This window comes from Ananas comosus, linkage group 5, assembly GCF_001540865.1.
Source record: "Ananas comosus cultivar F153 linkage group 5, ASM154086v1, whole genome shotgun sequence".
NCBI lineage: Eukaryota > Viridiplantae > Streptophyta > Magnoliopsida > Poales > Bromeliaceae > Ananas > Ananas comosus.
The window spans coordinates 10380832-10397191 of record NC_033625.1 but is presented as its reverse complement, the minus strand read 5'-3'; the positions used below and the strand labels follow the sequence as shown (position 1 = coordinate 10397191).

The following is a 16360-nucleotide window of genomic DNA, read 5'->3' as shown; positions in this document are numbered from 1 at the left end:
TCTTAGATGTAGGGGCCTCGCTCTTGGTAATATTTCGACTTATATCAGAATTCTAATTCTTAAAAAGAATTTTCCACCAGTAATTAGACTTGAATAGGCTAAGAATAGTTTCAGGTTAGTAGATGGATTAGAATATTGTCCACTTTATATAGAATAGGATGTTGGGTTTTTGCCTTTTTTTTCTTTTTCCATGCGTTAGTGATGATGGTTACATCAAACTTATATCATGAATTTACTGAAAGCAAACATGATTATTCTCGGAGAAAATTTGTAATTCTTTTCTTTTCGTGGTATCATTAACTTGATAAAGAACATATTTCGCATGGTCATCTAAACTTCTGCAAATTATGGAATTCCAATGAAAAGTAGCTTGAAAAGCTATTTGAATAGTCTCAACGAGGTTAGGAGAGTATTCGAGTATTTTCGGCGCAAACTTGGTGCAAAAATGGACTTTGAAAAGTCAAATCTGCTGAAAATGCAGATTGAGAACCGGTACTAGAACTCTGTTGTGTAGGAAGAAATCCAACGGATTTTGCAGAACTCTTCTTGAATACCGATATTGTTTTGTTGAGTACCAGTATTGATACGGGTGAGTACCGATACACAGTAAAAAATTTAGAAAATTATCGTTCAGGTTTTGCAGAATTAGGCATTGAGTACCGAAACCGGAAGCCGTGTACTTGTACTAAATCCCAAGTGCCAGTATTCAATACAGAGAAGGCCCAGTTTTGACTGGTTGTAATTAAGAGAGTTTGGGGATGTTAGTTGCAACTGTTGCAACCTTTATAAAAGGGATCACGACCTCTTCTCCCCTTACCCAAGAGAGAAGCACACCTTCTCTCTTCTTTCTTACTCTCTTCTCCTCTCTCTCACTCTAGATCATCTCCAACACTTGCAGATTTGTAAGCTTGGGAAAGCTTTTGAAGGTGGAGAGCAAGCTTCTTGAAGCAAGATTCTTGAAGCAAGAAAGGGCTTGGAGAAGCTAGGGCAAAGATGAGTTTTTAAAGTTTATGGTTAGGATTTTGGATTTAACCCTAGAAAATAAGTTTTTACAAATCCTAGACAAATCTAGATTACAAATTGTAGGAGTTTGTAAAGAGACTGGGTTTTTTATTGTAGATTTGGGAAAACCTTAGGTAAAATTAGGATTTTTGAATTTAAAAATGTAAAGCAACTACATTTTGAAATTGAGACCTCGCATAACAACCGTCAAGCTTTTAACAAGCCATGATGGTACAATTGATGCCAAGGAAAGATTGTTGACATCAAAGATTAGAGAAAATAGTTGAATTAAATTTTAAAAACACTTGTTCTCCAATAACTTAAACTTTCATTTACAAGTAGCTTGTTTTTAATGATCTTTTATGCTTTTTAAATTCTCAGACCTTTTCTTTTCTTTTCTTTTCTTTTCTTTCTTAGCTTTGCAGACATCGCTGTTTGCAAGTTTAGCTGCAGCATCGGGTTTTTTTTTTTTTTTTAAACCAGCATCGTTCCTTTTCTCCTAAAGGTTAAATTCCTAACACAATTTCTCCTCTGATAACAATGTTTAGTAAGCCACTGACATAATGAATTTGCCGCATACAAGTGAGTTGTAAATGAAAAGCATATAAATCAGGTTCCGAGTCCAAAGGAAAATGTACTAGAAAAATGAAAACTCAAGCACATTTCTGATGCAGATAAGTGGAGCCACTTTGTTCAATCTCTCCAACAGGTAAAATTTCTGTCTCGGAGATTCAAACTAGGCATTAATGGTGTAACATTGTTGTGCCTCGCTGAGTTTAGAATCCATTACAGATGGATTGGTTATACTTTCTAGCAGTTGGTGTTGTCGTCATTAGGCTGGCTATCTATTCAGTAAAGTAGGTGCCACTCGAATACTTTCATTTCATATTGGACAAGTGTAATATGAAAAATCAAATAAAGCTGTTTTACAAGCATTTGAATTTAATGAGTCTCAATGTTCTTACTATCTACAGCAGAGGCTGGAATAAAACGTAGAAAAACGACGAAGGTGAGGCAGTAACCGTCCAATACGAACAACTCACTGAAGAAAATTCAACAACACATCTATTGTGAGCAGTGGAAAACTATATCAACTCTATCCATACGACAACTCAAAGCTGATGCTGAAGTTTCATATGTGATGTAACAAGTCAGCCAAGAAGCTATAAAAATTGTTGATGAAAATTCAAAAATGCACAAAGTTTATTAGAAACTAAATCCAAAAAGTATCTTATTCATTCATTGCTAGGCTGTATATGGAGGAGCATTTCTAGCAAATTGTCAATTTCTGTAGAACTAAAAAGAAAAAAAAAAAAAAAAAAAAAAAAAAAAAAAAAAAAAAAAAAAGATCACCATTAAATCTGAATGATGCACATGTGAAACCAGTTGAGGTTATTGTACCTTTGACAACCAACCAACTAGACATTTGCTATGCCAACTATGTATGCATTCCACGCATCTTGCTGTTGGAAAGATGAAAATTCTTCATACTTGATGTCGGCGCCAGCATTATATTCTTCTGTATTTTCAACTTCCTGTGTGTTTGGCATCTTCCTTATCCAGATATGTATGGATTTGAATCCGGCCTCCTCTAAACAGTCCTTGATTTCTGGTAATGACCATCTGCAAGAACAAGGATTTTGAACAATTAATTTATTCATTTTTCATTTGAACAAAATAGCATACAAACAATCAGATATACAATAACTGAGCATTAGTTCATGGTGGAGGTATATAAATCCATATGCTTGATGCAACTTACAAGCGCCAATCATATGAGAATGCATGCCGTAGTGCCTTCTTCCTTCCCAGATGAAAATGAAGACTTATTCTTGTTCGACGATGTACTACATCAAACTCCGCTTGTTCCCAAATATACTGCAAAAACAGCAAATAACACGAAAAAATAAATGCAAAACAACCATGTACAAGCTGCAAATTTACACCACAAAGATGTCAGGTTACAAAGAATATTCAGTAGTTCTAATACTATATCATAGCAATGCATGAAATTTCCAACAATTTTAGTTGTTTACTCTTTCTCCTTGTAATTTTACCAGCTATGGTATCCTATGACAAACTTCAATTGGAAGCAACTATCAATCTTACAAAACAAAAATAGCTAAGACAAATGAATATCAGGCCACAATGTACAGTAGCATGTCTTTCTATGTAAATATCTAAAATGCCTATTTAGCTGTAATTATTAACATTTTAATGTAAACTACTAGCTGGCCATATAATTCTACAATACTTACAGTAAAGTTGGAGAATCTCCTCTGGAGACGTAGCTTGCGTTCTGAGGACGTACCTCCATATAAATCCATAACAAATATGCCACCATTCTTAGACAAGGCTTCTAAAGCATGCTTGAAGTACAAAACTAAGTCTCTACGTTTTTGGAGGCAACAACAGCTGTAGTTGAATGCACATACAATGTCTCTATTGGGCAACACAGCCCCTACTATAGTTGCACTGGTTGAGTTTGTTGGCGCAGCAAGATCTACAAATTTAGACAAATCATCTTTCTCGTCTAAAATTACACCGTTCACGAGATCTTCGACTTTATGCTTAACTAGGCAGGCTCTACTTGGCTGCAAAACATTACCATGAAAAAGATTTATTCGCGAATATCCATCGGCCCCAACTTTCACTACATTATTTTCGAGGCACCAGTTTAGTGCCTCGAGATCCAAATCTAGACCCACTGCTGTTCTTCTTGGGTCACTCCGCAGCCATTCAACACTGCAAAACATACAAGACAATAAGTTTAGCCCTATAAATTTATTCAATATATTCAAAAGAAGAAAAGCATGTTAAGAAATACTAATCATCCTTATATTTACCAAGAATCTGAAAACCGAACCATACCATCCGATCAAACTGGGTTGACCACAAATCGGTCCGATGGCTGGTTCAGTCCAACCCAGGTATAAAACCTGTTAGAGAGGAGAAACCAGATTGAACCGGCCTAGACCAGATGAATTGGCTGGTAAACTGTGAAAAAAACAAACCGGCCGGCTCAAATCCGGTTTAAATAAACATGCAAATTTGGTTATTTACTTTAAACATATTAATGATATGAAGGAAAATTGAACTTACAATTGATTATTACCCGTCCATTGACTCTACCAAGTCTAAGCAACAGGCGTGATAAAAAATGTAAAAGTGTTACAGCTTAAGTAGTTAAATGAGTTAAATGTAAAAACAGATTTACATATATAAATTCTTATATTCATATGTTTTTACAGTTTGACCCCAGATCAACTCCGGTTGAACCTCTGACCCTCAAAACTCTTTCTTTTTCCAATTTGATGACTGGTTCGGTTTTCAAAACATTGATATTTAACTGAGATGAACTGTCTAATTATTAGATGCAAAAATAGGTTACAAACAACTTTCATTTGCTAAGCAAAGAATACAAAGTTATAACATGAATCACATGATTCCTTTTAATAGCTATTAGGTTGAGTCTGAAATACATTTACATTTTGTATGTTGAATTCCCCCTCAAAACTATATTATGCCACAAAGAAAATAACTTTATACTCTAAAACACATGTCAATCGATCAAGTTGAGAGCATATTTGACTTCAATTGATTAAGCATCAAAAACTTAGAAAGCATCCTACAGATTGCAAATGCCGAACGATGGAAGGAAACCACTCTCAAGAAAACAGACCATTGCTACTTTCACATGATTTGTCCAACAGACATTCACAAAATACAATTGAAAAATAGAATAATCTGGATTTAAAAGGATAGCTACAAGATTAGGATTGGACAAGACTATGTGAAGAGAAGGTCAGAATTAAACACAACCCATCTGCGAAGAGAAGGTCAGAATTAAACACAACCCATCTGTGAGAGAATTCGAGTTGATCATGTTTGCTCCATGAAAATAGGAAGAGCAGTCAGCCAGGAACAAAGAGAATGTCATTGCTCGGTGAACACACACGAATGATGAGCTCTTTTAGCCTTAGGTGTTCTTATGTCATCCCTTATATTTCCCTTTCTCCTTTTTAAGACTCTCATTTCCTTCTCCTTTGGGTTTTTAATGCAAATACAACACCTATGATGTCAAATCACTGGGATCTCACCTCTCTCAGATAAAGGGCCTGTTTGGCCAAGTTGTAGAAAATACTGCAATTGTAGAAGTACTGTAGATATAAAGATGCAGCATTTAAAAAAGCTGTAAAGTGTTTAATAATCTGTCATATAAGTGTTGTTTGCAATTGAATGTTGTTTAGCTAACATTCGTCTGAAAAGTGTCGTAAATATCATAAATCGATAAAACACTACCAAAACATTATTTTTAATATTTTATTAATAAAATATATTTAAAATATCTAATAGAAAACACAATTTAAAAATAGCATAATTAAGAAAATTCTTCTTAACTCAGAATTATTCTTTTAATAAGTTAAATATCAAAGGGACTTTTGCTTATTTACCCCTGACTACTATTCAAAATTTTCATATTTACTCTGAAATTACCAAAATACCCTTCTAAAACCCAAATCCCATTAGTAAACCCTAGTGGGTTTTGGGATACTTTAAGGAATTTTTGGAAATCAATAGGCATTTTTGTCAACCAAAGATATATTAGATTTTTTAAAGTTTTGAAGGGTATGTTAGATATTATCCCAATATCCAAAATATATTATTAGAGTGTAGAATGGGTTGTAATAATAGTGAAAAAGAACAACAACAAAATAGAAAATTATTAGTGTAGAAAAAAATAATTAATAATATTGTGATTCGGTGGATAAGTCAATAGAGAGAAGATCGGTGCAGAATGCGAAGGCGCTAAGCTGCCCCGCACTTTGTTCCAGTGCCGCTCGCCCATGCTGCCTACTGCAGTTCTGTGCCGACAAGTGGTTATTCATGGTATAGATCAAATTTGTTTAAGTTTTAATTTGAAATCATATTTATAAGTTCATGACTTCCAGCAAATTCAAGAATCTACAATTAATTACCCCACACTCACAGTGTTAAGGAACCCTCGATTAAAAGACCAAATTTAATACTGATAATATAAAGAGACTAGAGTATAAAGATGAACTTTTATTGATATAATTTTTGGTACATAGCTTAAGCAAAGACAGATCTCCACTGTACATGAGTGAAATCCTCAGTTTATGGACATCGCGGTTAAAGTGAAGTTGGATTGTTTAGTTTTACAACATAGCAATCGATTTGGAATTGAGTTACTCAGTTTAATGATATGGCAATTGGTTTGAAGTTGAATTAAATTGCTTAGTTTAATACAGTGGCGGTCGTTTGATGTTGCCATGCTCAGTTTAGGGCATTTTTGATTGGCTGAAAGCAAGATTTTAAGTGCCCGTCGGCACGGGTCGTATCTACCGTGCCATACCGTGCCAACAAGATACCGGCACGATACAGACCCCGTGCCGATGGCACAGCTCAAAACCTTCTATTCTTTAAATTAGTAAGTAATCTCCTTAATAAAGTTCAAAAGATGTGATAAAAAGACATAATAAATAGTTAGAATATTTTGTTTCTAAAGAAAATAAATATTTCATGCTATTATGTGTCAGGCTGTCGGCACACAAGAATTTTTTTGACCAACATGCATCGGCACGGCTCGGCACACACAGTGCCGTACCGTGCCAGCAAGTTTCCGGCACGATCCCGTGCCACGACACTTAAATCCTTGGCTGAAAGGGACATACCGAAAGTGGCACTTTTGAAAAGTAACGCCTTATCGGTTGTTTGGTTTGCGAAAGTGAATATGAAAATCACTTCAGCAAAGTAGGCTGATAATAGGCTGATAAAGTGAGTTATAACTAAATTTCACTTTTTTGACTTTGGCTTAAAAAATTTAGAAGTCACCGAAAGTGAAGAATTAGTTAAGAGGTAATATTTGGTCTTAACTTTAATCTTTCAAATTATTTTTAAAGTTGAATTTCATTTTAAATTTTAATTAAAATCATGTTCACATTCTAAATTTTATTTATAAATTCAAATTCAACATAAAATTTTTAAAATCAGATTTGTGACTTTATATTTAAATTTAAATTTTAGGAATTTTTATTTAAATTTGAATTATAGAATTAAAATTTAAAATTTGAAATTCAAATTTTAATCTAATTATATTTTGCTGAGAACTTCAGTTTGAACTTTGAATTCAAATTATTTTAACCATAAATTCAAATTATTGATCGAAATTTGAATTTAAAATTCAATTTTTAAGTTTAAATTCAAATTCAAATTTAAATTTGCTATTTACATTTAATTTAAATTGTATTTCAGTTTGAATTTTGAATTCAAATTATGAATTCAAATATTCAGTTTGAATTGTGATTTAAACTCAAATTTTAATTTTAATTTAAATATCAATTCAAATTGTGAATTCGTATTTAAATTGAGAATTTAAAATCAAAGAGTAAATTAAAATATGATTCAAATTATAAATTCAAATTATGAATTCAAATTTGAACAAATGTTGTAATTTCTATGTTGAACTTTTATTTTAGAATTTAATTTTAGTTATGAGTTATAACTTAAACTTTAAATTCAAATTGCAAATTTAATTTATCTCTTAAATTTTAATTATATATTTAACTCAGATTTAAGTTTAAATTTAACTTTTAAAATATAATTTTGAATTCAAAATATAAATTTAAATTTAAATTAAATTGCGAGTATAAGTCGTTTGTTTATATTTTCACCTCTTTATGTATAATTAAAGAATCAAAATTACAAAACTAAAGTTTTTCATGATCTACATTATAGCAAACCAAACAATCGAATTGAAAAGTCACTTTTGTAAAAGTCACTTTTGCGAAAGTAACTTTTTTCACTTCAACCAATTTCGGGCAACCAAACATGCCCTTAATAAAATGACAGTCGGTTCAAGTTTGAGTTTGAATTTGATTTACTCAGTCTAACTACTCAATGGTCAAGTTGGGTTGAGTTTGATTTTGAACTTAGTTTGCTCAATTTAATGACTTGGCGATCAAGTTGGATTGAGTTTAAACTTGATTTGCTCAGCTTGGTGGCTTGCCAATCAAGTTGAATTCGTTTAGTTTAATAACTTCACAGTTGTTTGAGTTTGGCATGCCCAGTTTAATGACATAGAGGTTGGTTGAAGTTGAGTTTAAACTTGATTTGCTCAGTTTAATAACATAGTGATTGATTCGAAGTCGAGAAGCTCACTTTAACGACATAGCGGTCGGTTTGAAGTTGAGCTGCTCAGTTTAACGACTTGCGATCGGTTTGAAGTTGAGGTGCTCAGTTTAACGACTTAATAGTTGTTTTTAAGTTGATGTGCTTAGTTAAATAACATGACGATCAGTTGAAGTTGAAGTGCCTTGTTTAACGACATGGCAGTTGAAGTTGTGGTGCTCAGTTTAACGACATGGCGATCGGCCTGAAGTTGAGTTGCTCAGTTTTAACAACATAGCGGTCGGTTTGAAGTTGAGTTGCTCAATTTAACGACGTGTTGATTAGTTTGAAGTTGAGATGCTCAGTTTAATAATGGCAGTTGGTTTAAACTTGAGATGCTAAGTTTAACAACGTGGCGGTCGTTTGAAGTTGAGGTGTTCAATTTAACAACATGGAAGACGGTTTGAAGTTTAGGCGCTCCGCGCTCAGTTTAACAGCAGTTTAAGTCGAATTGCTCAATTTAACGATGTGACGGTCTGTTTGATTATGGCTTGTGAGTCAATTAAGTTGACTTAGCCGATTAATTTGAATTCAACTCGGTTTGAATCCTTGATTTGCTTCAGTTCGGGCGGAGCTGATTTCCTTGATTCTGATTGTAGAACGCAGCGGAAGTTTTCGTTCGTACCTTTTTGCGGAAGCGATTCGCGCTAGAACGCGATGAGCCCGGATCGTGGAGGTTGGTTCACGTGTCCTTGGATCGTCCTTGAAAGTCTTCTTGCGCTCCGAACTCGCGGTGGATCGAACTACAAACGAGCACGATCGCAAATCCACCGTTCAAGTCCCTCTAGAATAATAGGTTAGTGGAGGATGTGGTTTCTCTCTTTTTGGTTTCTTATTCTCTCTTTTTCCGTTCTTTTTGTGCATCGTTTCATGTGGGATCGCCCGTCTATTTATAAGGAATTCCAAAATCCTAATAGCGTTAGAGATAAGGCCAAATCGGTTATTATTTGTTATCCTAATATGATTAGATTTATCTCTAATTAGCTTTCCAATTTGAAAGCGAGATTAATCCTAATCCAATTAGATAACATAATATCCGTCGGATCGAACCCGCTTATGGGCGTACCCGATTCGATTTAACCGAATGCCAACACTGATCATCCCTAAAGTTTGGTCGGAATTTTTGTTTAGGTTGAGCTCAGTTTGACATGGTTTGAATCTTTGGTATTAGATATAGGTTGAGCCGTCATAGGCTTTCGCTTGATTTGGCCCTTTTGAATTTGGTTAAGGTCAAACTCTTATGCTTTGGTTCAAGATCTGTTGACACTTGGATCCGTTGAGACTTGGTTTAAATCCAACCCTTTTGACTTAGTTCGAGACCCCTTTAAATTTGATTTGGGTTGACCCCTTATGATTCGCCTCAACTTAGACCCTCTTATAGCTCAGTTTGTTTCGGGTCAAACACTTATGGTTTGGTACAAGATTCGTTTTAGTTTGATCCGAGTTGAGCTCTTGTGGTTCAGCTCAGCGTGGAACCCTTTTACATTTGGTTTGGATCAAACCCGTGCGGTTTGATTTAAGACGTCTTTGAGCTTGATTAGTTGAACACTTTGTTGTTCGGTTGAGAGCTCTTTGATTTTGATTTTGAGTCGAAATAGTTCATGGTTTGGTTCAAGTTGTTTGCTTTGAGTTGAACCAACATATATTTCGGTCCATATTCAATTTAGGTTGAATGTGCTTATGGTTTCGTTTGACTTGGTTCACTCCTTCTATGGTTCAGATTGGGTTACCAATTTGTAGTTCAAGTTGAATGCTTTATGGTTCGGTTTAAGTCGAACCAACTTGTAATTTGATTAGGTTCAGCTAGAACCTCGTGTGGTTCAGTTTGGGTTGAACCGGCTTGTAACTCAAACCTCTTGTGGTTCGATTCGGATCAAACAGGCTTGTACTTCAGTTTTGCTCGATCGGGCCTCCCGTGGCTCTGTTTGGATTGAACCAGCTTCGATTAAAGTTGAATCCTTTGTAGTTCGATTAAAGTTGTACCGGCTTGTAGTTAGGTTTGACTTGGCTCAAACCATCTGCGATTTAGTTCAGGTTGAACTAAATTGAATTCTTTATGGTTCGGTTTAGGTTGAATCGTCTTGTAATTCGGTTCGACTTGGCTCTCAGTGATTCAGTTTAGGTTGACCCACTTTGGTTCAAGTTGAATCCTTTATGGTTTAGTTTAAGTCGAACTGGCTTATAGTTCAATTTGGGTTGAACTGACATATGGTTTGGTTTAAATCAAAGCGGTTTGGGTTTGGCTTGGCTCGAACCAGTTCGGTTCAAGACCTTTCGAGTTTGATATGGGTTGTACTCCATGCTTTCGCTCAATTTAGATTCCTTTTCAACTTGGTTCAGGTCAAGCCCTTATGGCATGGCCTAGCTTGAAACCTCTTTGAAGTTAATTTAAGTTGAGCCCTTATAATTTGACTCAGCTTGAACCTCTTTGAGTTTGATTTGAGTCAAAACCCTCATGGTTTGGCTCGAGACCCTTGAGGTTCGGTTTGATTTAGATCGAACCCTTATAGTTTAGTCTGAGTCTCCTCGAATTTCATGCAGTCAAATCCTTATGGTTTCATTGACCAATTGTAGTTCGATGGGTCGAACTATTTCATTGTTTGATTCGGTTCAAACCTTGTGTATTTCAATTTGGGTTTAGGTCAACTTGGTTATACCCTTTATAGCTTGGTTTATGTCGAACTATCTTAATAGTTTGGTTTGGCTTGGCTCAAACCTCTTGTAGTTTCATTCGGGTTGTAGCAACTTATGATTTGGTTCAAGTTGAATCCTTTACAGCTCGGTTTAGGTAGAACCGGCTTCTGTTTGTTTCGACTCAGCTCAGACCTCCTGTCATTCCATTTGAGTTGAAATGGCCTCTAGTTCAATTCAAGTTGAAGCTTTTATGACTCTGTTTAAGTTGAATCGACTTCTGTTTCAGTTCGGCTTAGCTCGGACTTCCTCGGATTGTACCAGCTCATGATTTGATCCAAATTGTATCAGTTCGGGTTGAACTGGCTTCGGTTCAAGTTGAATCCTTTATGGTTTGGTTTTAGATTGCACCAACTTATTGTTTGGATTAGCGCCGAACCAACTTATGGCTTGATTCTACAACTTGGGCTCGGTCCCTCTTTGATCCATTGCCAGCACGGCCTTCCGTCGGCTTGGGTTCAGCTCGCTATCCTAGGTTCATTTTGGATTGATTCGACCATTTTGCATATGGTTCACCATTCGATGTCTGGTTCACCGTTATAGATTCAAGCTTTGGTCCACTATTTGGATTTAATTCATCATCATCAGTTCGGTTTACCACCATAGGTTTAGTTCACCGTCTTAGATTCGGTTTATCTTTGGCTCAACGCAGTGGTTGTGATTCACCGTGTTGGATTTGATTTTCGCTACACCATCTTGGGTCCAATTCAATGTTGCGAGTTTAGCTCAGTGTCTTGCATTTGGTTTAATATTTGGGCTTGGTTCATCATTAGGAGTTCAGTTTACCATCTTAGGTTTGGTTCACCAACTTGCATTTAGTTTATTTTTGATCATCGGCATGACCCGTTGTCGACTTGGGTTTGGTTCAATTTGAGTTTGCGTTTAAGCCGGTTTGACTTAGGCTCGACTCCAACATTTTTTTTTCTTTTTTTTTTATTAAGTTCAAATTGAATTTATTACTTATGTTGGGCTCGATTCAAACCCAACCATTTATGCAATTGATTTGGATTAGAACCTATGTCGAGTTCAAGAGCCCTTTTGGCTAAGTAGTACAATTTTTTTCAATATTTTACTAAGAAGTCAGCATTATATCAAATCTTAGTGCACGTCAAGTTGTGGTTAATGACATGCGCGAGCTGGAATGCGCCTATCACGAAGATGGCGGTTTTGGTTTAACCGACCCAAATCAGGCTTATCATAAAGACAGCAATTGGATCAAACCATGCCTATCACGAAGATGGCGATTTTGGTTCAACCGAACTCAAATCAAACCTATCACGAAGACGTTTGAGCCATACCTATCACGAAGATGGCGGTTTTGGTTTAACCGACCCAAATCAGGCTTATCATAAAGACAGCAATTGGATCAAACCATGCCTATCACGAAGATGGCGATTTTGGTTCAACCGAACTCAAATCAAACCTATCACGAAGACGTTTGAGCCATACCTATCACGAAGGCGGTAACTTTGGTTTAACCGAACCCAAATCAAGCCTATCACAAAGAGGATGATTTGATTTTACCGAACCGGATGAAGCCTATCACGAAGATGACAATTTGGTGATAGCAAACCCAAATCAAGTATATCACGAAGACGGAAATTTGGTTTAAGACAAACCAGATCAAGCCTATCACAAAGATGGAGATTTGGTTTGAACTAATCAGATCAAGCCTATCACAAAGATGGCGATTTGGTTTAAGCCGAATAGATCAGGCCTATCACGAAGACAAGGATCCAAGGCAAATATTTATTTTATTATTTTGTTTTTATTTTATTTTATTTTATTTGTTGAATAAGGATTTGATCATGTCAAGCCTATCGCGAAGGCGGTCGCACGATCAAACCAGTAAGAGAATTGTCATCACGTCATTCACGCGCACATATTGATCTTTTGATCATGACAGCAAAAGCAATATTGGGGAGATGGACGCTTAGTGAATACGCGTGCATGGCATAGTAACAATCCAATGTCGGATTTGATCAGTCAAGCCTATCAAGAAGAAAGATGTGTGATTAAACTAACAAAAGGATCACCATAATACCGTTTGCGTGTATACACTAACCTATCGTCATTATGGCGGCACAATCGAATAAGAAAGAAGAGGCCATGAGGCCTCCTCGCACACTTTTGTCATCGTTGGAGAAGAAGCAAATTGCAGAACCTTCGCGTGTCCTTATCGTTGTCACCATCACCCTTTATTTTGGTTGGTTGGAAAGAGGGACACCAACTCCTTTTCTCTTTGTGCACGAACGAGAGAGCGAGGGGCGGGGCTCCCGTCTGACATTTCACCTTCTCTCTCTTTATTTTCTTTTTCTTTTATTTTTTTAAATCCTTCCTCCTTTTTTATATTCTATCCTTTTTCTTTTTTTCTTTTTTTTCCTTGAATCCCGTGGTCCAATTTATAGTGATCTTAGGACCTCTTCATTTTGAAAAACAATTCAAAAAAATTTCAAAATAAGAGAACACCATATCTTTTATCTCTTTTCTTGTTGGTATCCAATCCGGAAAGTCATAATCAAACCACAATTATTTTCTTTCCTTTCTCCATTTCTATATTTATTTTTTAAAAAACAATTAATTAAAAATTTTCTTTTATCTGGACACCTTGTTGCCGTCCCACACACTATTTGACCACCCTGCCTTGCTATTGTCCTACTCTACACTACCCATCCCCGCCTATGTAGCCTGTACACACTGCCATTTCACATGCCGCGTCACTCTGAGCCCACCGCTCCCCCCACCACTCGGGCTGCATCGCCACACCACCCTTGCAGATCACCCACGCCACTTGACACCCCCTAGCCTTGCCACCCTACTGCTTCACTATCAGACCTCCCCATCCCACCCAAGTGCTTCACCACCGCACCAACCCCCCTCTCCCCCACAAGTCGCCTAGTCACCAGCGCCGCGCCCTCGACCCCGAAATGCGTGGCAACCACAGAAGATTGGGAAGGAGAGCTTGTACAGTAACATTGCCCAATGCAACTTTTTGGCAATTCCAAAACATACCATGCTTTCCCACATTGAAAAAATTGAACAGCATGTTTTTTCCCAGCTAAAGCAGAGGACAACATCAAATGTTTTATCCATTGTAAGCACACACAAAAGATCCCAAAGATAGAAATCTATACTTCATAAGCTAGCAACGAATCAGCATCGAGCAAATTCTTTCTATCATATTGCCTCAAACTGAACTAAATATAATAGTTTTCATATTACATCGGTTATTTCACTAAATAGTGTTATCTCTCATATTGAGATCTCATTAGGTGAACAAGGGCATCATCTTTCTCATCCTAAGGCTCTTTATGACAATTAATCAAACAAAAATATCGTCCCTAAACATAAATTTCCTGACCATGCTACCAAGAATGATTTATAGAAAAATCTCACGAATAAAATCTCATAATTTTATCCTTCATACGCTTGAATCAAATTGGTAGCAGAACAAGTTCTTCCTCTTGTATTGCATCGAAGGAGACTATACTGATAGTTGTCTTCTTACCAACTTAGCATATAGGATATATGACTAAACAGTCCTATTTCTCTTATTGACATATCATCTAGGTGAACAAGCACGTTTGTAATTATCTATATTTACCATACTGACTTCGTGAAGAAACTAAAATACTTTTCTCTCTGACCCAAAATGCCTATTTGGCTTCTTTCTACTTCTGCCACTCAATAGAATGTTTGCTGAACAGAAAAGTCCAGTGCTTCTACTTTAACAAGAGGGTGAAATGATACTCCGAGCATCAAAAGTGGAAGCTTCAATTCGAATTTTATAATGCTTCTGATTCTATTGCAGAAAGAAACTGTTAGAAAGACTTAAGCACATTACTTAACACTACTCAAACAGTAGTTCATCGAACAGCTCTACATCCTGCAACAGGCCCAACCAAGTTTCTTTGAGGCAATTAATCAAACATACTAGTCTCGCTAACATACTAGTCTCGCTAACAACCAAGTTTCTTTGAGGCAATTAATCAAACATACTATTCATGAACCATTTATGCACAAAAACATCAAGATTTCTTGCCAACATAACAGAAAACAAGCAAATAAGGAATCTTACAAAAAAAGAAAAAGAAAGAAAATCCAAACTATACCCAAAAAAGGAACTACAGTAATCCAAAGGAAGAAGAACCTGAGAAGCGCGGTGCCGCAGAAATCCTCTTGCAAGTGCAGCGGGAATCTCCCCCCGACGTACATCAAAAAGAACTTCTGCAAATAGCTAATGTCCCCTTTCGGCGACTACACGAAGCACAGCACGAATAAAACCCTAGCTTCTAGAAAAAGCCCCTAGTCTTTGGGCTTTTGGGAGGGTAAGAAGTATAAGAAGCTAAAGCTTTTGAGTACCTGAACCGATATCTGGTAGAGATGGAACTTCGATGGGGATCCTTCGACGCGCCATTGCTCCTCCTCTTCCCTGTCGCCTTCGCCTTCGCCTTCGTCTTCGTCTCCGGCGTCTTCTTTAAATCCGGCGTCGGCTTCTTCTTGCTGTTGATGGGAATGGAGGTCGTAGGCAGAGGAGGGTAAGGAGTCGGCGCCGTCTTCGTCGTCTCGAGGGAGAAGTCGGCGGGGTCTGTGATTGTCTCTTTGCTTCTTCCCGCGCTTCCCCATCTTCCGTCGCGTCCAGTCGCGGTCGAGAGTTGTCCCTCACTCCGTCACTCGTGGAGTTCCACAGGAGCCAGCACCCTTGGCACGTGGAATGCACGTGCGGTGATGAGTCTCGGCAGAAGACCCGCTGTCTGAAACACCAGTTTTATGCGGTTGCGATACCCGCACAAAAGGCACACAAAAAGGACTTTTTTATAAAACGAGCCTCCAAAAAATCGAAATTAGCAAAATGTCCCTGCCAAAATTTATTTGTAAAACTTATCCTTCTTTTGTCACGTGGGCGCCATGTCAAGATTTTCTCACAAAGACGGTGAATTGTTCACCGTCTTTGTAATATTTGTTGTGAAGACGGTATATGGTTCACTGCCTTGAGAAGACGGTGAACTATTTACTGCCTTTAGTGCAAATCCCCATCCCGCTGCGCAAATCTCTCCAAGTCTTGGGCGTGGCCTTAGTAAGACAGTGAATCGTTCACCGTCTTCATAAAATGGTGAACGATTTACCGCATTTAGTACAAAACCATCACCTGAACAATTCACCGCATTTAGTACAAAACCATCACCACAACACGGCTGTGCCCTAGAGAAGACGGTGAATCGTTCACCGTCTTAATAAGGCGGTGAACGATTCACCGCCTTTAGTGCAAAGCACCTCCGCCTTGCAGTGCCCAAGATAAGAAGATGAATCGTTCATCGCTTTATGAAGACGGTGAACAATTCACCGTCTTCATTAGGTATACCCGCACCCCACCCCGACCCCGACACCTCTCCTTCCCTCTACGCTCTCTCTCTCTCTCTCTCTCTCTCTCTCTCTCTCTCTGCCATACCATCTCCAGGAGCCCTCGTCGGTCACC

At 37.2% G+C, this 16360-nt stretch overlaps 1 protein-coding gene and 1 long non-coding RNA gene across 5 annotated transcripts; one reads left to right on the top strand and one right to left on the bottom strand.

The window, feature by feature from the left end:
• On the top strand, positions 788–2349 carry LOC109710621. 4 transcript variants are annotated; one of them, XR_002216409.1, is made up of 3 exons: positions 788–1711; positions 1795–1859; positions 1980–2349. It is a non-coding gene; the product is annotated as an uncharacterized LOC109710621 (long non-coding RNA). The 4 variants fall into 4 exon arrangements; XR_002216407.1 differs by having other exon boundaries at positions 1977–2349; XR_002216408.1 differs by having other exon boundaries at positions 788–1859.
• On the bottom strand, positions 2182–15643 carry LOC109710620. Its single transcript, XM_020233334.1, has 5 exons — positions 15247–15643; positions 15035–15141; positions 3261–3747; positions 2765–2880; positions 2182–2625 (listed from the first exon to the last, which is right to left on the bottom strand). The coding sequence occupies exons 1-5, from the start codon at positions 15508–15510 to the stop codon at positions 2421–2423; spliced, it is 1179 nt and encodes a 392-aa protein (XP_020088923.1). The 5' UTR covers positions 15511–15643; the 3' UTR covers positions 2182–2420.